The sequence below is a fragment of the Euprymna scolopes genome, chromosome 6 (assembly GCF_053919585.1).
Source record: "Euprymna scolopes isolate OS-2025 chromosome 6, ASM5391958v1, whole genome shotgun sequence".
Lineage (NCBI taxonomy): Eukaryota > Metazoa > Mollusca > Cephalopoda > Sepiida > Sepiolidae > Euprymna > Euprymna scolopes.
Window position 1 is genome coordinate 136483530 of NC_136487.1, and position 25390 is coordinate 136508919.

At 33.4% G+C, this 25390-nt stretch overlaps 1 protein-coding gene across 1 annotated transcript in view; it reads right to left on the reverse strand.

The window, feature by feature from the left end:
* LOC145277974 (uncharacterized) overlaps nt 1–24372 on the reverse strand; it is a 62203-nt gene extending 37831 nt beyond the window's left edge. Inside the window, exon 1 of the mRNA XM_080130109.1 lies at nt 24162–24372. Coding sequence (XP_079986235.1) covers nt 24162–24353 — 192 coding nt within the window. The 5' untranslated portion in view covers nt 24354–24372. The remainder of the gene's footprint in view (nt 1–24161) is intronic.
* Between the last annotated feature and the right edge of the window lie 1018 nt (nt 24373–25390).

A 25390-nucleotide genomic window follows, 5' to 3' on the forward strand; every position in this document is an offset into this window, starting at 1 on the left:
TTATATAAAAGATGTAAATGGTTTTCTCATGAGCTTATTTTCAAATAGCATTTAGTCAAAATTCATTGTTCAAATTGATTAGCAGCAATATAAAACTAGTCTGTTTATGCTAAAATGAATTTTTAAAAATACCAGATTTATGTGAAATTTGAATTTATAATCATTTATCTAGATTATATCTATGAAATTTTTTTATAAACAAAATTTATCTTTGCTCATCTTTTTCAAGTTTGTTTAAATCTATATATTAATATGATAGTGTATGTTATTTTCTGTGTCACGCTTACATCCGGGTCATTTATGTACTTTCATTTCTTGTAATAATTTTACCAAGAATTCTTCATAATTTTGGTTTTGATTATAGCTGATGGCACTCAAGTCATCTATTTTTTTTATAATTTTACCAAGAATTCCTTATAAGCTTTGGTTATAGCTAATGGCATTTCAATAATCTTGAAAATAATTTATCAATAATTTTTTTTATAAGTCTTGGTTTCGATTTTAGCTGATGGCACCTTAGTAATCTATTTTTTTTATAAATAATTTTATCAGTTCTTCAGAAGTTTTGGGTTTTGGTTATAACTGAAGGAACTTTTATAAGTTTGGGATTCGGTTTCGATTCAAGCTGATGAACCCAAGTCGTGGATATTTTAAAAATCGCAACTTTATAATATATAAAAAATCGATAGAACATAAACTATAACATACGAAATCTGCAAGAATTCAAATATATTTAAGTGTACTTAACGACAGAGCTATGCCGGGTGTCCCTGCTAGCTAAGATAAATACTTTTGCAGGTTTAACAAAAAAGCTACAATAATATCAGAGCGTCTCCATTTACGCAGAACATCTACAGAATGCCAACATCAATATATTACATATGAATGAGTCCCCTGTGGAATTTCCACAGATCCCGCAAGTTAGGTAACTATTTTAATAGCATGTGCAGTTGAGAATTTTTAGTCCTATTTTTTAACATGTCATTCAAAAGGTTATTCTTCAATTTGTTAGGACAAGTATAGAATTTGAAGTTAGTTTTCATTAAAGATTTAAGTTTAAAGCTGTAATGAATAAAATAGGAGTGAAATCAAAAACCTAAAATCATGATAGAGAACTCATTTCTCATATGTCTCAAAACCTCTGGCCTTGGAGTTTGGTAAAACTTTCTATGGTTTCAAATCATCTGAAATACCAACAACGGGGGACTTGATTCCAAATATTTCTCATATATCTCCCTCTTCTGGAAATAGAGTACCATTAAGAATATATCCAATATCAAATAATCTTTATACATTGAAATTTACTTTATGTATGAAAAACAAAGAGGGGAGATATAACACATGAGAAATATTTGGAATCAAGTCTCCCCTTGCTGTTATTTCAGATCATTTGAAACCATAGCAGCAACTTTTTGTAATTCATATGCAAAACTAGGAAAAATGACTGAAACCTTGAAGGTGTAGTATCTTTCTACCCTCAAAAAATCCTATAAAATTGCCACTAATAGGTTTTCGAAGGTGCTGAAAATGAAAAGAATGTATGAAATTCCAGGAAACAAGTAGTTTTCAAGATATGAAGAAATTAGTTTCAAAAAGTGAGGGATCACTTTTCTAATGTTCATTTAACGAAAAATAACATTACATTTACAACGATTTAGGGGAGGGGGTCTGTTTTATTTTTGTTTTTTAAAGGGTGGTGTTTATTTGGTAATTAATTGTAGCCTAGCAGACCAACACAAAACCTACCTAAAAAAACTTGTTTTCCATAGGCTTTCAGGTGTGCTGATAAATATCGCATTTAAATTTTTCGCAAATAAGTATTTTTCCGGGTATTAAGCAATGTAATTCTTTGTTATAAGTCGTGGTCATTACTGTATGTGCAAGCACGCATAGTTTTGTTTAATACCCGGAAAAATATTTGCAGAAAATTTAAATGATATTCGTTTTCAGCATACCTGAAAACTTACAGAAAACAATTTTTTTTTTAAAGTAGGTTTTGTGTTGGTCTGATGCCACAAACACCACACCTCTTATAAAAAAAAAAAAAAAAAAAAAAAAAAAATCTATCTCCAAAAGAAAAAAAAAAAGGATGGCCATAAAAAAGTAGGTGTTCATTTTACGTTGAATTAATATAGAAAAAGTGATCCTCACTTTTGAAACTAATTTCTTCATATCTTGAAAACTACTCATTTTCTAGAATTTCACACGTTATTTTCGTTTTCAGCACAAAAACCTATAATAGTGATAATTTTAAAGGATTTTTTGGAGGGTGGAAAGATACACCTTTACCAGTCAGTATTGTAAAAAGTTTTAGCGACACATACATACACACTAACAGACAGGTGAGATTTATATAATAGATGATTGTAATAGTTGTACTTATAAAATAAGTTTGTGTTGATTGATTTTACTAAATTGTTATATTAACACCAATGTTAAAATTCAATCTGTTAATGATGCACACTATTGGCCTGACTTGATGTTTGTTTGCGACTAGTTGGTGTTTTAGCAATAGTCCAGAATGAGTAAGCCATATACTGAAGCCCTTCCTTTTGGTGGCTTTGTGAACTGCAGTCATGATTTTATCAGAAGTGAGATTGTTTTAAGTAGCTACTGACAGCGACAAAACCACCTGCACTAAGCAGTTTCATCAGACAATGGAGTTGAATGGGTACCCCAAGAATCCTAATACAAAAATAAAAAAATTTAAAAAAAAGCTTTAAATCCAACACTACGCAAAAATGTCGAATGAATACTATGGACATTTACCAGTGCATACATATTGTTCAGGTACAGATTAGATTCACCACTTGCACCAAGTTTTACATGTATAATACTATGAGATATCTATACATCAGCATTAAACATTCATTTTTAAAGCACCTGAAGTTTTACAACACTAACAGATTAATCAAAGCCTCTTGACTACAGTGGAAATCTTTGTAAATAGGAAGCTGTATTCCTAGGTTATACCCTGGAAAATTAATAGCCTCGAACTATTATTATGTAATATTTAACTTTAGCCTATATACATAGCAAAAATGAGAATTCCAATTTAAGCAAAAAAAAAAAAAAATTACCTGTGCAGGTGTCACAGTTAATATTTTTTGGCTTAATAAAATTGGAATTCTCATTTTTGCTATGTATATAGGCTAAAGTTAACTGTTATAAAATTAAGCGACCTGCTTATGTGTGTGCGCACACAATTTTTTAGGGGGTGGAGATTGACTTGCATTTCTTGCATGCAAACTATGTAGATAGATGCAAACTCAAATGTGTGCAAAGTATTTTTTATGGCAAAGCTTTTGGTGTTCTTTGTAACCGTGATACCATTGGAGCACAGGAAAATGCTGGTATGATAGCCAGAGTTAGAAGTCAATGGAATAAGTTCAGGAAAACAACAGTTGTGTTGTTTAAGAACATTTATAAGGGCTCTACATTATGAGTGAAACAGTCACATTTGCAAGTGATTTTTCAAAGTGGCGACTAGAAATAATAAAACGCTTATCTTTGGCGATTGTATTTCTTTCACTGACAATTTTCCAAAGCTCACTTCTAAGTGAAAAATATTTTCTCAACTTTTTAATAAAACGAACAAAGTTTAATTTTTTTTTTTTTAATGAAGGTTGTTTAAAAAAAAAAAAAAAAAAAAAAAAAAAGATATCTGAAGAAATTAGAATGTTTGTACCTTCAAGTATAAACATAAAATTTGTATATTTGGAATTACACTTAAAAAAATATATTTATGACGTACGAGGGGCATGCAATAAGTAATGCCCCTGACCCACTTCCCATAGAAGTAGAGCAACAAAACTTGGTACAGTTATTAGGAACCACCCAGAGTTATGCATTTCTCCCATCATTTGATGCAGCTCTGGAGACCGTTTTTGTAGAACACCCCAGGTTGGTCCTCCAACCATGACGTGACTTCAGAAATCAAGGTTGAATCATCTGGGAAACGCTTTCCTTTCAAAAACAACTTCATGGCTGGGAAGAGGTGAAAGTCAGAGGGTGCAAGGTCAGGAGAGTAGGGAGGATGGGAGAGACTTTCATAACTACACGCCCGTGCTTCTGATCTGGCCACATGCGAGTTGTGGACCGGAGCATTGTCCTGCAGGAGGAGGGTACCTTTGCTGATCTTGCCCCGCCTCTTGATTTTGATAGCTTCCCTTAATTTCCTCAAAAGTGAAGCATAAGCTCCTGTAATTGTGGTACCCTTTGCCAGGAAATCTGTCATCACTACTCCGTCCTGGTCCCAGAAGACTGAGCATGACCTTGCCAGTGGAGGGCTGCACCCTTGCCTTCTTTGGAGGTGGTGAGTCCAAATGCTTCCACTGCACTGACTGGGCTTTGGTCTCTGGATCATAGTGATGGATCCAGGTTTCATCCTGTGTAATCAGTCTTTTGAAAAACACTCATCTTTTTGGCACATCTCCAAATTCATCCTCGAGCACTCGACGCGTTCACTTCTGGAATGGTGTGAGCAACCTGAGAATCCATCTGGCAGACACCTTATGCATATGGTCATGAATGATAGTTTCCACAGACCCTGTACTAATCTTGACATCTTGAGCTATTTGGCGAATAGTAATGCGCTGATCTTCCAAAATGGCTGCCTCAACTTGACGGACAGATGCCTCATCAATGACAGGAGGGGGGGGACAGGTCTGGGAGCTGTTTCCACAGACTTCCAGCCATGTTTGAATTCACGATGCCAGCGTTTTACAAGGTCATATGATGGGGCATTATCATCATAAGTTTCATTTCATCAAAAGTCTCCTGTGGTGTGCTTCCTTTCAACTACAAAAACCAGATCAATGCTCGACATTCAACAGACTCCATTTCACACCTGACTCAGTTCAAACACCTGTAAAACAAACCACAATTAGTTCAAAGCTGTAATTTGCCACATAACCCAGAGATAAATCATTGCACATGCAAAATTTCAGCTAGATCAGACAACTGGAAGTGGGTCAGGGGCATTACTTATTGCACGCCCCTCGTACATACTCGTCACAGAACAAAGATGTCATCCTAAAAATCATGTAGGTTTGGCTAGTAAACAAAAATATTTAGTTGTCAAAGATCAACTAAAGATAAATTTGACTATAGAGCTCAGTTTATAATTAAACCTAAACTGCATCAGATGAGTAAAGTTTGTCTTTTGTTTATTTTTTCTCTATAATTAAAGATATCACTTATTCTTTAAAATATGTACAATATAGTTTAGTTTATAAAAAACAAATTTGTATGTTTTTTAAAACACTAGCATTTCAGCCAGGCATTGCCCGGGTGTTTTGAGGTGTGTTGAGGGGAAAAAAAAAAAGTGGTAGTAGGAAGGCAGGCTCGAACCCATACCGCGAAGGAGGGAAAAAAAACATGACGTCTTTGCCGTTACAACCACCGCCAAACCGGAAGTGACGTAGGTTTAAATTAAGGCTAGACAATTGAAAAGAGGGGATTACTTTCGAAAATCAGCGAAAAAACGACCCCCTCCTTGTAAAAAAAAAAAAAAATGTGCCTAGTTGAGGGTGAAGAAAATGTTTTTAGCCAATTTTTCGGTATTTGTCTGAAGGATCGAGCTTCAAAACAATACTGATCTTGTTAAAATCAGTCGCCTCTCGTGAAAGTTTTAGGCAGACATGCAGACATATACATTTATATATTGGTAGCTCAAATTTCCGACCCAAACTGATTGCTCCATCTCTAAAATTTCAAAGGTTTAGACCAGAAATTGTCCGAGTAATTTGGTAGAGACCACAGGTCAAATTTTTTGTAAACTTTGACCCCTATTATGACCCCTTAACAATTCAAGTTAAGTTAGATCCATGTCCAAGGAACGTACATCTAAAATTTCAAGTGTTTATACCCAAAATTGGCGGAGGAGTTTGGTAGAGTTCTCAAAGGTCAAATCGTTGAACTTTGACCCCTTAAAAGCGAAATTTCTGGCCGAAAACAGATTACAAAGATTTTCCCAAATCTCAGTACCCTGTAGTCTGTAGACTCAAATTGACAGAGTTATTGCGTAGGAAATGTACAGACATGTTCACTTTTATAGATATATATAATCCAAAACACTTTCCTCCCTTTGAAAACAGGAAAATAAATTCATTTGAAGTTTCTTCAAAATGAAGATAAACATACATCAATAATGAAGTTCAATGTTTGTATTTATTTTTTTTTTAACTTATTACTGTGATAAAAATAAGATCTATTATTTTGTTTCAGCACATCATACTAAAAATAGACAAAATTGTCAGTTGATTTTTTAAACATAATTTTAATAAATATTCTAGGTTAAGATTTTTGAACAGAACTGGCAATTAATCGGGGGGGGGGGGCTTAAATTTTGCCATTGTTAGTATTTATCACAATGGGACTACAAACGCTTGATTCACATCCCCATTTACTCCACTATTGGGGCATTCTTATTTCCTATCTTTTCCTGTGGGCTGATCCTGTTACCCCAATTGTTGTTCTACCTCTAATCCAGGAACTCTTATCCATTCAGCATGGCCATATTCTTATACTGTCCAGACTAAATTGTAACAGGTTATCAGACCTAATGGTTTTTAAACACAGATTACACATCCATATTTTTAATATTTCTCTCCATATCCTTAACTGACCAGGTTCCATTTCCATACATCACAATGCATGCAGTTCTAATAGACTCCTCCCTCTGCTGGTTAATAATGACAAAACTAGCTTCAATTTTTGCCTTACAAAAATACCTGCAATATCTACCTAACTTTTCCATAATGGATATTGTGTTGCCTCTGATAAATGTTTAGTTTTCTCCCAACTGCAAGAACTTAGAAACCAGGGTCGGAAAATAGAACTGAGAAGTCAGCGCCCCAGAGGAGGGGCACTGACCGGCAACAAGTGCATGAACATCCCTGTCAGCATTCCCCAGTAAGGGCGCCTCAGGCGATTAGCAATAAACCCCTTCAAGAAAACCTGAGAAGGTAGAACTCCTAGAACTGCATAGAATTAAGCCCCCACCACAAAACCCACACAGAACGAATTATTACAGGAATGGTCAAATCTGATTTTGAAGACCAAGGATAAAAATCCCTAGCCAAATGATAGCTACAGAGATTTACTGGAACAAGCCTCTCAAGGCTTACGAGCTGTTATGATCTGTCTCATGAGGACCCAATTTATTTATGACATCACAAAAAAAATTTTTTAAATAGTCATGTGACCACAGGAAAAATCCAAAGAGATTTTGAGATCTTTAAACTGTCTGGCAAGAATTTAAATTTAAGCAAAAAGAGTTTTGTTTGTGCTGATTAAAAAAAAAAAAAAAAAAAAAAAAAACTTCCTGAAGAAACAAAAGTGAAATTCAAATGAATGTGCAACGCTCAGAAAAGCATGTTTTTGTTTTAAATTGCAGGATGGTTTATTATAAAAAATAAATTTTCTAAAAAGTTTAAAATATTCATGTTTTTTTTTTTTTTCTTTTAACGATCGATATGGTTACAAAATATTTTAACATCTGTTGCATGCCCCTCTACTATCACTTTAATAAATCGGATTTTTGCAAAGTTTTATTATTGATAATATTGTTTCATTATATTATAAGCTAGTTCTAGAAAATCTATACATTTCTGAATTTGAGATGAGGATTGGTTATTCTAGGTACGTGCAAAATGAATGCCAATGCTCAAAAAGTATAAATATTTTGACCCCTCCCTTTACTTAAAAATTCAAAAATCAGGAAATTACCCAATTTTAATGAAATTTTCAGTATTTATAAAATAATCACTGAATATAACAATGAACTCATTTTATTTAAATTTTAGTAGACATGTATTTTGTTTAAACAAAAAACACCTTTAAAGTTATGGTTTTCTGTAGTAAAAAAAAAAAAAAAAAAAAATTTTTTTGCTTTTTTATGAAAAAAACGCATTGTAAATTATTACAATTTTAGAAATATTTACAGGTACATTACAAAAATTGCCTCTAAGATCCATATTAATAAATTCGATATAACTCTAAAAACTAATTTCTTGAACTACCGATATTATCATTGAATTAAGCATTGTTTATTTAATATTTTCACAAAAAAAATAGCAAAAATATTTCTACTTTTGAAATTAGATTTTTATATGCAAGATTTTAATTTCCTTGCTCGCATGAATGTGAAACTTTCAGCATAACAATTTTTATATAATCTTAAACAATTAAAAAAAAAAAATTAAAAACATGAACATAAATTATTAGATTAAAAAATGATAAAAATGATACAAATGTTCAGGATAGGAATGTACGGATGCATGTCTGGGAGAAAAAGAAAACTGGCACTCATACCTCCTTTTAATATCATGACCTCATTTTGAAACAGCGTTTTGATTGGCTGTAATTTTGGGCTTTCATATAGTGTTTACAAAACTATTTGTTGCGATTTTGCAAACAGCAGAATTACTAGCTTTTTGGGGCTAATTAAGCTATTTTTGTACAAACAAGGTGTTTTTTTTTTGTTTTTTTTAATTCAATATCTTACGACTTCATAAATTATCTTTGAAATAGACCCAGAAAACTAACTATCTTTTAAAGGATTTTTACAATGAATTTAGCTTAAAAAGCTAGTTGAATTGGTTAGCTCGCTGTGAAAACATTTTTCATAACTTTTTTCACATGTACAAATATTTTTTTTCCTTTTGGAAATTAACATACTTTTCAAATACAACCAAGAAGTAGTCAGAAACCTACAAAAAAATGATAAATTGGCTTTCAAAACTAGGTCTCCCTATCTTTATTCGTCCATTTTTTTGCCCGTACCTAGGTTACTCGTATTTGGATTCGTCAAACTACTGTTCTCACATGGAGTGTCATTTTTACATTTTGGTTGATAATAACGACATTCAAAATTCCATACAAATTCCCAAGTTTAACAGGATACACCTGAAGACGGTCAGAGGTTACATTGTTACACTCCAGATGAGAACAGTAGTCTGAAGAATCCAAAAAGTTATGAATTGTCAAACAGAATTTTTCACAACTTTTATATGAACATAATTATTTCAGTAGAGAAACGTAGGATCTTGAATCTATATATCTAAGTGAGAGGACACTTTTTAGCCTATATACTCAATGGATTTTTGATCTACAAACTTGAAATTTGGTATATAGGGTATTCAGAAATGTGGAAAACTTTAATCGGGTTTTCATCCAGTAAAATGGGCTGCTTAGGGGTCAAACTTGAAAAATTGGTTCTTGGGAGTCATTGGATTTTTACCAGTATCAACGGGTTCACAAATACGCATGTGCGGCCGTGAAACCTGACACTGTTAGGTTAAGAATAAGCAGGTTTGAAAATTTTATATATTGTACCAACCTGGCCTAATGATTATCGTACTTAACCCATTGTATATTTTGGTGTCGATTTCAGCTAGTTTTTTTTTTTTTTTTTTTTTTTTTTTTAATTTGCAAGAAGTAAACCGTTAAAAAAAGCAAAAAAAAACAACAAAAAAAACATACTCGCATGCACATCTCAGTTTCTGTATTGAATATTAATATGCATATTTTATGACCAGGCAACGCCAAGCGACCTAGTATTCATATAAAACTAGTCATCCAACTTTAGTGATTACTTAAAAAAAAGTATTTTTATACACTACTATAAAAAACTATAAATTGATAAGCTGATAAAACAAAATGACATTCTAGGTTAACATTTTAAGGTAGATTAGATTTTACAATTGTCCAATGATACGGATTGAATATTATTAAGACAAAGTTTCCATACAGTTGATTGCTTTTAAGATGTTATTTCTACAAGAAATAAAATTTGTTCATAATCTACATTGCATCCATTATGCTGCTGGCATTCTCCTTTAAGAATCTGACAAACATTGCTATGGATTCAGAGTCTAAGAATTCACAAATTGATTTAGGATTTAAAATTTGAAAGACAAAATTCTTCTTCATAATTCTTACGTGGTGCTATTTAAAAAGTGAGCAATTAATGACAAGACTGATACATAATAGGAGAGAGTGTAGCTATTTTAATGTATAACTTAATTCTGTACAAAAACTAAAATAGCACCAACATTCAGAGCTTGAATGAATTTTATAATACCGTGAAGCCGTGAATTTTAAACTGACGATTCTATTCTCTTTAATTGCAAATTTGGCAACTATCAATTATTCCGAGTTCAGAATAGTTTGGCAATTCCTCATTAAGCAAGCTGACATCTGAGCAGCATTTGCGAATATGATCAATTTACCGAGGGGAACATTTAACAAATTTCACAAAATGGACCTGTGAATTAACCTAATTAGATTATTTTCTTTGGGGAATAGGTAAAGTTTCATGTCTACACTGATGTTAATATAAAAAAAAAAAAACAAAAAAAAAAACACTTGCAAGATAATATCTGACACATTGTTAAAAAACAGCCTAATTTAATGCATGGTTTCTGAAAATTGGACCTCTACATTACACCATATACCTTAAATTGCATTTAAATTATAAATGCCAAAAAAATAATCTTTTGCAATTTATTTTAATTGCAAGTTTGCCACCTCTAGGGAAAAAGAAAAAAACTTGCATATAGATCTTAGCTGTATAATGATGATTGCAACGTCTTGTCAGACAAGACCCACTCCCTCAGTCACTAAAAGTCCATGTGCCCGAATATGACTTTTTAGCCCTGCCAGCGACTTGCACACCTTCAAGCAGACATGACACTGAAAACGTTCACTGGTTTGGATGAAACTAACAGCAGCGGAACCTGTATTATCGTGGGCTTTCATGTGATTAACAAAACCTGCCTTAGACAATAGAGCCCGATCACACACCTTACAGATCCAGAGATCTCCATGGTTGGGCAGCAAGGTTTGGCATTTCCTACATGCTCTCTTAAGCTTCGCTCTGTCTATCTTGGCTGCTTCAAAGTGTTCTGCACCCCTGTATATCAGTGTCCTCCACTGCTTGCGATTATACGCTAGGGACTCCCAACAGGAATATGAAAGCTCACCAGACTCTCCTTGATGCTATCACGAAAGCGTTTTTTGGACTTGTACTAGGGTCTTTTTTCCAAGAAAGACCACCATAGAACAATTGTTTTGGGAGTCTATAGTCTTCAAACCGGATGAGATGACCCACCCAACGCAACTGGTTCTTAATAACAATGGTAGCAATACTGGTTGTTTTGGTCTTTAAGACATATGTATCAGGGACAAAGCTATACCACTTTAAACCAAGAATGTGTCTAAGGCAGTGCTGATGGAACCTCTCTAGCAATTCTATATGTGACCGGTACAAGGTTCAAGTTTCAGATGCGTAGAGTAGGGATGGTACTACACATGCTTGATATACTGAAATTTTAGTTGTTAGTTAGCTCACTGTCAGACCAGACTATCTTGTAACTTTCCTAAAGCATCAGATGCCTTGCTGATTCTGTCTTATTTCCGCATTAAGAGTGCCATCATTTGATAAGGCACTCCCAAGGTAGACAAATTTTTTTACGACTTCAAGGCGCTTTCCACAGACGAAGATATCAGGTTCCACATACAGATCAGGAGCGGGAGTGTACATGACTTTAGATTTCTCAATGCTAACTGTCAGCCCAAAGCAGGTACAAGCATTTGTAAAGAGATCCATCACTAGTTGCATATCTACTAGGGAGTGTGTTACCAGGTCAGCATCATCAGCATACAACAGTTCCCTAACAAGTCCATCACTAACAAGTGTTTTGGCTTGGAATCTTCTGAGGTTGAACACCTTTCCAGTCGTTCGGAATCTAATATAAACATCCACATCACAATCGTGGAAACCATACCAGAGCACAGCAGTCAAATAGAGCGAAAACAATGTTGGTGCAGCTATATCACCCTGCTTCACACCATTATCAATGGGGAATTCTTCCGAAAGCCAACCATTGAAGTTGACGCGACCTTTCATACTATGATGAAGTTGCTTGAACTTGTTTGTAACTGTGTCAAACGCCTTGGTTAAGTCCACAAATACCTGGCAAAGAGGCATACGCTGTTCAATACATTTCTCCAAGAGCTGTCTAGCAGAAAACACCATATCCACAGTTCCTCACCCACCTCTAAAACCAGACTGGGACTCTGGAAGGATATTAGGACATACATACTTTTCCAATCGGTTTAGCAAGAGCCGTGCAAATACCTTTCCAACCGCACTCAGCGAGATACCTCGATAATTTCCACAATCAGACCTTGCACCCTTTCCTTTGTATAACATAACCAAGATGGCATCTACCCAATCTTGGGCATCCGGGTCACTGCTATACTGACAGTATCAGAGTGGACCACACAATGTACATTGACACCACCATGTATCAGCAGCTCAACAGGGATGCCATCCAGCCCAGGGGTTTGGTTGAGTTTATCCGTTTTATGCAGTCAACCGTTTCCGCAAGAGTCAGTTCAATAAGTTCCAAACAAAAGAAACATTGAGGGATACTTTCTATTGCAGCAACATCAACATTGGATGGGTTATGAAAAAGATCATGAAAGTGTTCATGCCATCGATGCATAATTTCATCTGAGGTTTTCAGCAAGGTTTTCCCGTCCTTCGCCAGAAGTGGTGTAGTTGAAGAGGATTTCAGACCATAAGCCTGATGAAGCAGAGTGTAGAATGTCTTGACATCTCTATGATTGTAGGCAGTCTGTATCTCCCTGGAGAGGTCAGACCACCATTTGTTTTTTTATTTGGCACACACAACACTGAACCTCACTCCGCATAGAAAAGTGGGCAGCGAGCGCTGGCTTGTTCAGAGGTGAAGAGTTGAAAATTTTTAAATAAGCTTTCCGCTTTCTATCAATTTGAGGCTTAATTTGATTGCAATTATCAGCAAACCAATCTATGTCTGGGAACCTACAATCCAAGAGCTTCAACACTTTTGGTATATTGTATCTCTTACTGTCTCCCAGTCACAATCTGAGAAATCCACCTGGTTGAAAGCAGATTTCAAAGAACTTTGTACGACTGGGTCCTTCAATTTGGAAACATCAATACTTTTAGGCACTTTGACACCATTGGAACGGCTTTTGCAAACTAATTCTCAGTTTAGCTCTGACCATTAAATGATCAGTACCACAGTCAGCACAACGCATTACTCTAACTTTGCAAAAATTTCCAAGATCACATCTACACAGTATGTAATCAAGCAAATGGCCATGTTTAGATTGTGGTGGAACCAGGTCTCCTTGTTTTTCTGGTGGGAAAAAGTGTTGGTGATAACAAGATTTAGTTCACTGCAGAGACGGAGAAGCAACATACCATTTGAATTGACTCTACCAATGCCATATGGACCCAATGGAGACCAAGTCTCATTGTCTGATCTAACCCGTGCATTGAAGTCACCAAGAACCACCAAACTCTCAGCACTTGGCAAACCGGTGATAACAGATCTAAGCATATGAGAAAAGGAAGTAATATCGTCTCCAGGCGAAGTAAGAGTCGGCGCATAGACAGAAAGAACATTCATACAACGACCAGCAGCAAGGGGCATTCTCAATGTCATTGCACAGTCATTTATGCCTACTGGCTCTTCGATCTTGTCAATTAAGGAGTTCTTAACTGCAAAACCAACACCAGCCTCACGCCTCTCCTTTTCAGCTCTACCAGACCAGAAGATTGTGTAGCCTGACTCGTGCTCAACCAGTTGATCCTCACCTGTGAAACGTGTCTCAGAGAGTCCAGCAATGTCTATATTGTATCTTTGCAATCCCTTAGTCAAAATTGCAGTCTTCCGTTCTATATAATACGCACATACCTTCATCACCTTGACATCCATGGTCAAAACATGGTCATTATGGCTCATTTGTGCTAGACCAGTCATATCAAAGAAAATGTCATAAAATTGAAGGTGAGGGGGAGGGCATTCTTTAGCTTATTTTCTTAAATTCAGGTTTCAGATCTAACACATCGCATTTTCAGATACCAAAATTAGTTATAGAAATTCAAGCTAGAAATAATCCTAGTTAATGGAAGTCTAAAGACGTGACCAAGCCAAGTTCATTTCAGTCGGTAAAAACAGCCTAACGATCTTGTCAATTAACAAGCATTAAAAAAACCTGATCAATCAAAATCATGATGCAGAAAAATTAAAAATGATACCAGATATTAAATTAGTACAGGATAAACTAAAAACGTGAGTACAGATTTTAAATCATTTGCCAAGTTACAATCACATTCACCTTGGTCAGGTTGAGCCGACTTCTTCCTTATCCTGCACATTTGTGACTAACAGCATCCACTCTAAGTGGGTGGAGTCTGCTCCAAATGAGTTCACAGTATCCCACATCGTCAGTCCACCCACACCAATCAACAGAGTCCTTGACACGCTTAAGCCATTACCAGTATCGGTCTTGTTTTAATACAGGTCTTTAGTTGCTCACTTTTGCATTTTCTCCAGCCAGTGGATGCAATTGAAGTTACCAACTCATAAATGAATTCTTCCTCAGGACATCAAATAATGGGACACAATCAATGAAGTCCTTTTCAAAAGGATGTGATATTGGTTGCATCTCGCACAGATGATGCAGTTTAAGATTTGACCAACAAGGCAGATGCATAGGATGTGTGATAGGCAGTAAATGCCAAAGAGAGTTCCAACCTTTGCACCATCATCGAAACAGCCTCCTTGTGTTTTACAAGTATTTCAATGGCAAGTGCTCTGACAAACTCAAAGTACTAGTATCCCCTCAACGACAATACTTTCAAACCCGACAAGCAGCAAAATCCCACCTCTACACTAGAAATCCCTAGATGCCGGAAAGCCTACTCAAATAACATTTTCCTCTCGGACTGCTGCACTTCAGAATTCCCTACCTGGCCCCCAGCTTCCCTGACTACCGACATGCAGAAATTCAAGTGTAATGTGAACAGACATGCTATCCAACTTCTGCAAATCTGGTCCCAAATAGTAACCCCTCACGACTAAGTGGCTCTCTGCCTTGTTTAAAGTGATACGACAAAAATAAGAAAATTTTTGCCGGAGTCAAATCTTTAATGATACAATATTGTGCAAATTAGCACTTGGCATTTTCTCAATTTCGTTGAATGATGGCAGCACACGCAGAGATCCTAAGCAAGGTTGCACAAGAGCTGGCTAACAAATCTTGATTCCACCATCAAAAGTCAACCATCTGTGGTCCTCCTTGATGACTTGTAAGATCCTCAGCTCGACACAAATTTATGCCATCCAGGTAGAAAAGATTACATTGCAAATAAATTTACACTCTGGGCAACGAGTTGCATGCCAGAACTACCAAAGACATCTTTAGCAGCAAAATCACATGCATTTTCTGTAGAGGTTCTGAGATGCCGAAAGATTTTTCACTTTGATAGAATCTTTCCTCCGACTACTTACCTTTGGAATTCCTTCCCCGCTTCCATGACCATACTAAGATGCAGAAATCTAAATATCTAAACATCTTGCTGCCCAATTCCTCACTCAGATCACCCTCACCTAATAAATCTGTCTCTTAACAAATTTCAAATTTTTTATTAGTATTTTATTGCAAAAAAAGCAAAATGTTACTAAAAAGTACTCTTCTACCTACCTGGAAATTTTTATTATAAATAGCATTTTCAATCTAAATTTAAATGTCACATTTATTTTTATCTAATTGTTAGGTGAAGGTACAGAAACACAGGTACCAAATATTTGAGGAAAAATTAAAATGAAATTCAAAATCATTAGCAAAAAAAAAAATGTTAAGATATTTTTAACTCGTATACAACAGAACTCATAATTTTTAATAGGATCACTAGGTGTATCAGAATTTTTGTAGGAATTTGACATTAACACGAAACTGCAAATAAAATATAAAAAACTCGTAATTTCTTTTAAAAGTGGGTTCTTTATGGATTATACTTCCAAAATAAACTATTAAGTTGTATAAAAAGTAATAGAAATATTTTTATTTTTTAAACAGTAATGAAATTAATTGAATTTTATGAGTTCAGTATTTTTCAATTTTTAAACTTTAAAAATCTATCAATTTTTCTATTGATTCTATTTTTACGATATTTCCAGGGTCAATGTGAAATTTTATGCTCTTTCCAATAAACCGAATATATTTTAGACAAACGTTTTTTTAATTCACGCCCCCCCCCACCCCCCAGTTTGAAATTAAAAAGTATATTAATTTACTCAAAATTTTATATATCACAAATTGAAGATAAAAAGATCAAATAACATTCAAATTTAAAACAAAAAGTTTTTTTTATAGAAATTTACCTGTAAAGTCAGAAGTTTAAAACCTTTAAAAAACCACGTTTTTTTTTTTTTTTAATGAAACCTTGGTCCTTTAATTGAAAAAAGATTAAGGTTTGAATTACATTTTTCGAGTAGTTATAAGCTTGGAGAAAGACAGGAGGGTCGAATTATTCAATATTTTTCAGAAAGTTTTTGACACACCTAGATCATCACGTATCATGTACAAGTCACAGTACACGGCCTCAACAGACCATTTCATGCCCCTTGCTGATCCTGAAACATTTCAATCATCTTTTAATACGGGTTTAGCAGACACCAGTCACTTAGTTGACAAAATTGTCAAGTTTTGAGTTTCTTGTTCATATCACAGTCCAAGTTGCTGTACATCTATTCATCTGTGTGTGTGTGTGTGTGTGTGTGTGTGTGTGTGTGTGTGTGTGTGTGTATATATATATATATATATATATATATATATATATATATATTAGAAGTTAGTTTAAATTAAAAATTGCTAGGAGTTTGAAATTGCAAATAGGTTTCATCTTTAAAAAATAATTTTCAAATACTTTAAATTTTAGTTTAAACAATATGCCTTCTGTCTAGCTTTGCTCTATTAGTAGGCAAGTTAAAGGGACATTTTAAAAGGCTGTTTAAAAGCTAACTTGACCGTATATATTTTTATTCAAAATTATTTAATATTTATAACGCGTATCAGCTCCAGCCACCATGTGAATCCGTGAGGATTGTGCCGTTAAGCCAATAAACGATTGAAGGGGAGAAAAATACAATAAATATTACCATAGCCAATAAAAGGTTACTTTTATTTTAAATGCGCTTCATATAGCAAATACTCCCTTTTTATGAGTCTCAAGTCAAAGATAAAAATTGAATTTATGTTAAATGAAAGTACAAAATAAAGCCACATTTCATGTTAATGGATTTCTAAATAATTCAACACCGTCCGTAAACTGCAGAAGTAAAAATATTTTTAAACGCTAATAGATCACAAATGGTTAGCTTAAAAAATTGTTTTTTTGATTTATTTTCCAAGTTTCCAATATTTTCTTTAAAATAATTTATGTCGCTAATGGTAACGTTTACTCTAAACGGAAAAGAGATACAAAAGGGGAAGGGGGATCGCAAACAAAATAAATCAAGGTTAAGATGGCAAAAAAAAAAAAAAAAAAAAAAAAAAAATCCGATACGAAAATCGGACAAAAAAAAAAATGTTCTGTTTCTATACCTGGTCGGCATCTCCATCCAAAATACCACGTTAACTTAAGACATGGCATAAATTTGGTTTTATGATTAATAAATTTGGTTTTGTCGATGCTACTTTCGAGTTAATATTCCTTGTTTCGTTAGAAAAAGCACGTCAACCCCCGAATTTTTCAATTCGGTAAATATGTAGTTAACGTTTGTTTTAAATATAGATATTTAATAAGTCACAGTAAACTACTTTATAACGACCTTTCATCCTACGAATTAAACTAAAAATGATCACTGTAAAGGAAACTGGTGCTTATATTTTAATGTTCTTCCCGACACTAGAGAAAAAAAAACACGTGTCTATTGATTAGTCCAATTAGCTTAGTTTTATTTGAAAATTATTTATATATATATATATATATATATATATATATGTATATATATATATATAATATATATTATATGTGTGTGTGTGTGTGTGTGTGTGTTACTAATATATTAACTCCAATTTAATTCCGTAATAAGAGGGGTTAGATCAACTTCATGGTTGTCCAATATTGGTTCGGTAAAAATCCGTTGCGAAAAAAAGTTTAAATTTCAAAATTAAACCCGAATTCCGAAGAAAACGAAAAAAAACATTTTCTGTAAATTAATGTTTATTTTGTAATAGTTTTGTAGTGGATAATTTGATTTTATAATTGTAGAGGTATGAAAAAAAAAAAAAAAAATGGCCGCGTATTGACACCTTAATATGTAAAGTGGGTTTGTATTTCTGTACACAGATTCGAAAACGTCAAAAAATCTAACAAATAAATGTTATCAAAGGCAAGATAAGTTAATTTTCTACCTAATTGAAATTCTTTTTAGTGTTTTTATTTAATGTAACATGTTTATTCAGCTCGACAAAACAGTGTTTACCGATGGTGTTGGAAAATTCAAAATGATTTAAAAATAAAAAATATACAAAATACCGTTAGAAATCCCCCCAATATGTCACGGTAAGATTGAGTGGATTTTTAACAGTATTTTGTAATATTTTTTATTTTTAAATCATTTTAAAAACTTTACATATTTAGATGTCAACTCGCGGCCATTTTTCTTTCCACACCGACCGCAGTTAAGTGACCCGCTTGGGCGCTTGACACCGTTTTTCGAACCAAATAAAAGTTCGAGTAAAACCACCAGAACCTTTTTCCAGATAGGTAGAAGAGTAACTTGTCTATGACATTTGTTGAACATTTGTTTTCGACCACGTTTTCGTAACTATGCATTGTTAGGTGTATCAAATTTGGAGGAAATTTTGACACCCCTAACAGAAAACTGCGAATAAAATATAAAAAACTCGTAATTTCTTTTTAAAGTGGGTTGTTTATTTTCTGTATGGAATATACTTCCAAAATAAACTATTAAAGTTGTTTAAAAAAAAAAAAAAAAAAAAAAAAAAAAAAAAAAAAAAAGACATTTATATCCCTTGGACGAATCCGTATTTCATAAATTTCATTTTAGCAGGAGCATGTCTTTACATATTTGCGCAAAACACGTTGCGAAAATGCGATTTTCTAAGACCCTCGGCTTTAAAAAATCCTTTTATTTAATACATGGAATTTAAAATATCAATATGGATAAATTCTTAATTAAGGGTGGAACTACCCATTTAATAGCATATTTTTTTGAAGTGATTTTTTGGCATTTATATATATATATATATATATATATATATATATATATATATATGTTGATTTTCTTTATTTTTTTTAAAAACAGCTTTAAAAATAAAAAAAAATGCATGATTTGCTATTAAACCTGTTTTTAATTTGGTCTTTGCTCCTTTAATTGAAAAAAAATTAGGGTTTGAATTACATTTTAAGTAGTTATAAGCTTCGAAAAATAGTAAGTTGAATTATTGAAGTTATGATTATTTTCAATGGCCACTTTCTGATACACCTAAATTGCATTGTATGAAAAACTCATTTGTTGCATTTCACGTGGTCAATTTAGTTTTGTAAAAATAAAGTGATTATGTAGAAAGGGCACTTTGTTTTTTTTTTCATTCAAGTTTTACGATATCTGGTTTATTAAATTGTTAGATGAAAGTGCAGAATAGTTACAAAACACCATTCTTAAGTTAAGAATGGGTTTCTAAACAACATTTCAGCACGGTTCTTTGCATAAGTACAAAAAAAAAAAACGCAAATAAAACGTAGCTTTTTTTTTATTATTAGAAACCGTTTCATTTTGTGCAGTCACCTTTTTGTTGTAACTCTTGCGGATTTAATTGAATTAAAGTATTTCAGCAGCAGCACCCATGTAGACCGACAAAGAAAAATATGTCTATATTGGTTAAAGTCATTTTCAATACGTTTTTTTACTTTTTAGAAAAGAAAAAAAAATGATTTCGCTCCGCGCCTGTGCGTAAAATTTAAGATTCTAGTCAATTTTTTTTTATTTCAATAAATATTCGATTAATAGCAAATAAAACAAAATTCAGAACGTATCAAAGTTCTGGACTTGTGCAGTATAGTCAAGGAAAAAATAACGCGAACGTAACTGTTACTGTTTTTGGTACTAGTCCTGCTCCTGCAGTCCTGCTCCTGCACTTATTGATCTGTGCTGAAATAACGTTATTTAAAAAGCCATTCTTAACATGGGGAGGAGAGGGTGTTTTGTACCTATTCTGCAATTTTGTACCTATTCAATTGTAAGTGCAGAATTTCTGCACTTACAATTGAATAAAACAAAACTTTAAACTTGGAAATACGATTTAAATAATAGCGCCGGAGAGCACCGTTTTTAACCTATCTGCATTAAGTATTTGTGATTAAAGTGCTTCAAAATTTTTTTCTTCAATTCAAAATTTTGTTAAAATACGATGTTAAATTTGGTATTTTTTTTTTTTTTTACGAGAGTAACCAGCGTAAGTATAAACACCAACTTCCCCATCGCCATGAACGGCTTTAGGAATAAACACCCAACCTCGAAAGCCGTTCTTAACATGGGAAGGTTGGGAGTGTTTATACTACGCTGGTTACTCTCAAAAAAGTAATAAAATACATACCAAATTTAACATCGTATTCAAACCATTTTTAATTGAAATAAAAATTTTCAAATACCTTAAATTTTGCAGGGGCCGACGGCCCGACGCCGGTTTTCAGAAATAATCGAAGTTTGAGAGATGAGTTTTCCATCAATTAGGGTAAATATGTTTCAAACGCAATAAAATTTACTTTTCTGTCTAATTGAAAGAAAATGGGGTATTTTTTTTTTTTTTTTACCCAAAATGGAAAAGTGTTCACTTATGTTTCTGTGCTACTTTTTATAATCGTATTTACAAATTAAAGTTTTACAATATTTTTTACTAAATTGTTAGGTCAAAATACAGAATAGTTACAAAACTCCCTCATGTTAATAGCTTTCTAAGAAAAAAAAAAAAAAAAAAAAAAAAAGACTTTATTTTCGCGCGGTAACATAAGTGCATAAGTCCCAAAAATGTTAAGACTTTGGTGATTTCCGAAAAATCAAAAGCAGCCATTTTTTATTTGCCCCGGTAAGATCTTATTTTTAAACCAAGTGCAAATAAAGACGGTTTCAAAAACTGAACATTAAAAACAATTAGAAAAGTAAACGTTCTTGAGTTTGGTAAGAAATATTTACCGACTATTTTTTTAGCCCACTTTTCCCGTTTAACTGTAAAGCACAATCGCTGCTAAAGTTCGTATAAGCAAGAAACAAGTCATTAAGATAGATTTTTTTTTTTTAATTGACCGTATACTAATAGAGAATATCCTGAGTAACAAATTTTTAATTACTCGATCCATTTTTTATAAGGAAATGGATAAATTTAAGTTTCCTACAGAATCTAGATTGGGGCACGGGTATCGTCCTCATTCTTACAAACGAAGTAAATGGAAGTTTAGATGGCAATGCATGTGATGATATACGGTTCTTAAAAATCTAAAGCGAATAAACAAAACGATCACAAAACTCGTATTGCCAATAACTAAAATGCAAATCCAATAGAGAAAAATATTCAATATTCAAAGAATTTATTTAAGAAAAAAAAATGTAGCCTTGCGAAAAAAGGGAACACTTAACATGTGTTCGCATAAAGAGAACACGAAATATCTTTAATAAAACTATCAGACGTGGTACCTCTTGTTTCTTGCATACAACTTTAATACACATAATTATATTCCATATTTACTATTGAATCGAAGTTGAAATAAAAATATCCACTTTCTGACTGCCATATCGGGAATTGCGAATCGGTGTTTTAGTTTAAAATGACAAATTATAATTCCAGATAGGATTTTTTTGTAATAGTTTAACAATTAGAGAAATTCAAATTGTTCCTTTTTTTATGTTTAGTTAATAAAAATTTGGGCCAACGCCATGTCGACTAAAATAATTTTGGGTTTTACAATCCAGATTCGAAAAAGCGATTAAAAAAAAAAAAAAAAAAAAAAACAATGGGTGCTAATGCACTTACTGATCCGCGTTATTTTTTAAATTGTATTTCCAAGTTTAAAGTTGTTTTTTTTTTTTTTATCCAATTGTAAGGTTAAAGTACAGAATAAGTACAAAACACCCACCCTCCCCATGTTAAGAACGGCTTTTTAAATAACATTATTTCAGCACGGATCAATAAGTGCACTAGTACCAAAAAATGTTACCAAAGGCAAAATAATTTACTTTATCTAGCGAGATGGGTTTTTATTTAATCTAAAATGTTTATTCGGTTTAAAAAAAAAAAAAAAAAAAAAAAAGTGTCGAGTGTTACACAAAACAAGAAAAACGAAATGGCCGCGTGGTATCTCATCTTTGAAATCTCGACAATTACCCCCCCCCCCCCACACACACACACACACAAAAAAAGTCTAAATGTTCCCATGACATTTATTGGGCGAGTTTCTAAAAGTATTTTGTATATTTTTTTAATTATTTTTAACTCATTATCGAGACTTCAAAGATAAGAAATATCACGTGGTCATTTTCTTGTGCTCGCGTAACGCTCGGCACTTGTTTTTCGAACTGAATAAACAAGTTACATGGTGCTTATGCACTTGTGTTACCGCGCTATTTTAAAATATTTTCCAGGTTAAATTTACGTTTCACGATATCTATTTTTTTTTTATTAATTTGTTGAGTAAAACACAGAATACTTACAAAACACCCTTCCCATGATAAGAATGGCTTTCGAAATAACATTTCAGTACGGTAACAAAAGTACCAGTTACATTAAATAAGACCACTAAACTTATCCAGCCAAGTAGAAGAGTAATTCATCTGGCCTTTGGTAATATTTATTTGTTATTGGCCATTTTTTCGAATCTGGATTAAAAAAAAAATTTTTTAAGCCAGAGTTTTATTATCGGTTCTCGATATAGTAGTCATGAAGTGGGTACTTCATGTTCGGTATTTTTTTACAACCTGTCCCAGCGTAGTATAAACGCTAGTGGTGTGGTTGGGCCAACCACCTCATTGAAAACGGCTTTCGGAATAAGCACAGCCATGTTAAGAACGGCTTTCGAGGTTGGTGTTTATTCCGAAAGCCATTCTTAACATCGGAAGGTCGGGGTGTTTATACTACGCTGGGGCAGGTCGTAAAAATTTACCTGTTTTAATAGAATATTTATCGAATTAAATAAAATGAAAAAACTACGATTTTATAAAAACCATCGCGCCGGGCAACGTTTACTGAAATGTTAAAGTATTATGCAAAAAAAAAAAAAAAAAAAAAAAAATATATTGTTTTGAAGTAGCAAATAATTGAACATTTTATTAAACTTGAATTTAAAAATAAAGTTTACATGAATATTTCTGGGGGTCTACCTGATAAAGTGTTTAGTTTTCGATTTGCATTTCATTCGTATATATTTTCATGTATTATTTCCTAGTTTTATTTTTTTTTGTACATGAAATTTATTCAAGAAATTTCAAAAAAGTAAAAATTATAACCTACTCGATGTTGCTTGAGTCTTAAGTTTCATGTTTTTTTTTTCTTTTCAATTATTTAAGACTTGTTTACGAAATGCATCCTGGTGGATTTAATATTGCAATATTTATGGGATTTTCTTTTTAATTTCATTTTACGCAGTTTTGATTTCAATGTAATCGATTAAATAAAATAAGGGTTATATTGAAGATTTCAGCTTTAAGATGGCTGCCACTGAAACATTACCGGAATTTCTAACAATTTTGTTAGATTGATAATTTAATTACCAAATTAAAATATAACCGGATTTCGGCATTATTTTGCCATTAAATCAAGTGAACTAAACTGTTATAAAACATTTCGTTAAGATTAGTCAAAGGCAGCCATTTTAAAGCTGAAAAGTTCAAAATAACAAAACGTGCAAGTTACGTAGAGGCGAGCCGTCTTAATTTTTTTAGATTTTTAAAATAATTTACCCACTTTTGCGACGAATGGAATAAAAAAAATCGCACCTAAGAAATCACAGAACGCAGTAGTTGAATTAAACAGAGATGAACTCTTTGTTAATAACTGATAAAAATAGGATCGCAACTATATTTAAAAACAGACTAAAAATAACAGTGGAAAATGTAGGCTTCTTGCCGGGATTTTAAGCGAAACTGAATACTTAGCACACGAAAAATCGGACATTCGCATCGAGCACGAAGCCGTCCCCTCTTTTAACATGCAAATAAATAAAAGAACGGAAATCGGTATGCGAGATATGGTCGTTTAAAACGAACAAGCTTTCGTATTAGCTGTGATCGGCTTACCTGAGCAGTGTTGGCCATGTTTAGGAGATGAGTTAACACCAATCCATTGCTATTTGATTTCACGCTATCGCTGCCATGTTTGCCACCATGATACGGCAAGTACATTATGCCGTCGACACGCATGCTCACCAGGGGAGACAACTCCACGTGACTCGAGTGTTGGCCGTTAGGAGGCGACACGATGGCGGCCATTGCTTAGAACACACGCACGTGCGCACCAACCGCCATGAGCAACACAAAAAAAAAAACACAAAAAGAGCAACAGAGAAGAGATAAAACCGTCGATAAATAACACCTTCACGGTTATTACAAATTCCTTACTAACAGAATAGAGGGGTGTGTATGCCTCAGTAATTACCGATTTGCTCTACCTACTTGGTTATCATAGACCCGCCGGTGTTTACAGGAGTATACGATAACGACCACCAAATGAGTATATTTAACCGCCTCCTACTGTAAAAGAAAGTTAAACATGAGGTGAACTTATAGTGGGAAATCTAGCCCGGCTTATCCCCCATCAACAAATAGCAAGGGTTTACTGGATGGGTGAAAAATTCATCTTAATTAACTCCATTTGCATTCCTTGATGAGGTTGACTGGCGATAAATTAATCCGGAAGGAGGAAACAATGCCTAGGAGAACGAACGGCCTCCTAGAATCGAAGACACTCTAATATAAGCCTTAGACTATAAAGTTATATTTAAGTAAGTTAACTAAACAAAGATTAAAACTAACAATAGCCAACAAAATAATTTTTTTGTTTTAAGTGGGAAAGATACAAACAAATAAATGTCTAAAAGGCAAAATAAGTTACCTTTCTACCTACCTGTGTGTGATATTATATATATATATATATATATATATATATATATAATTTTTTTTTTTTTTTTTAAGTGATTTTTAGTTCTAAAACAGAAAAAATGGCTGATAGACGATCACGTGGAGCTTCAAAAAAATCGAAAATTACGCAAAAATAGTAATAATAGAAACCTACAGCTCGGTCGAACGTTAGTTTTGTACGATTTGTGAGTTATTAGCGGTGATGTTTAATTTTCGACTTTTAAGCGATTTTCGAAACTTCAAGTGATTGATTGTCTAATGTCAGCCATTTTGACACTTATTTTTGAGAATCCTGAGAAAACCCCCCGGCAACAAAGCTAACAGAGTCTGGCTTATTATTTCTTATTGATATAGGTATCGTGTGCAGTTATAGGAGGTAGGTGTACCCA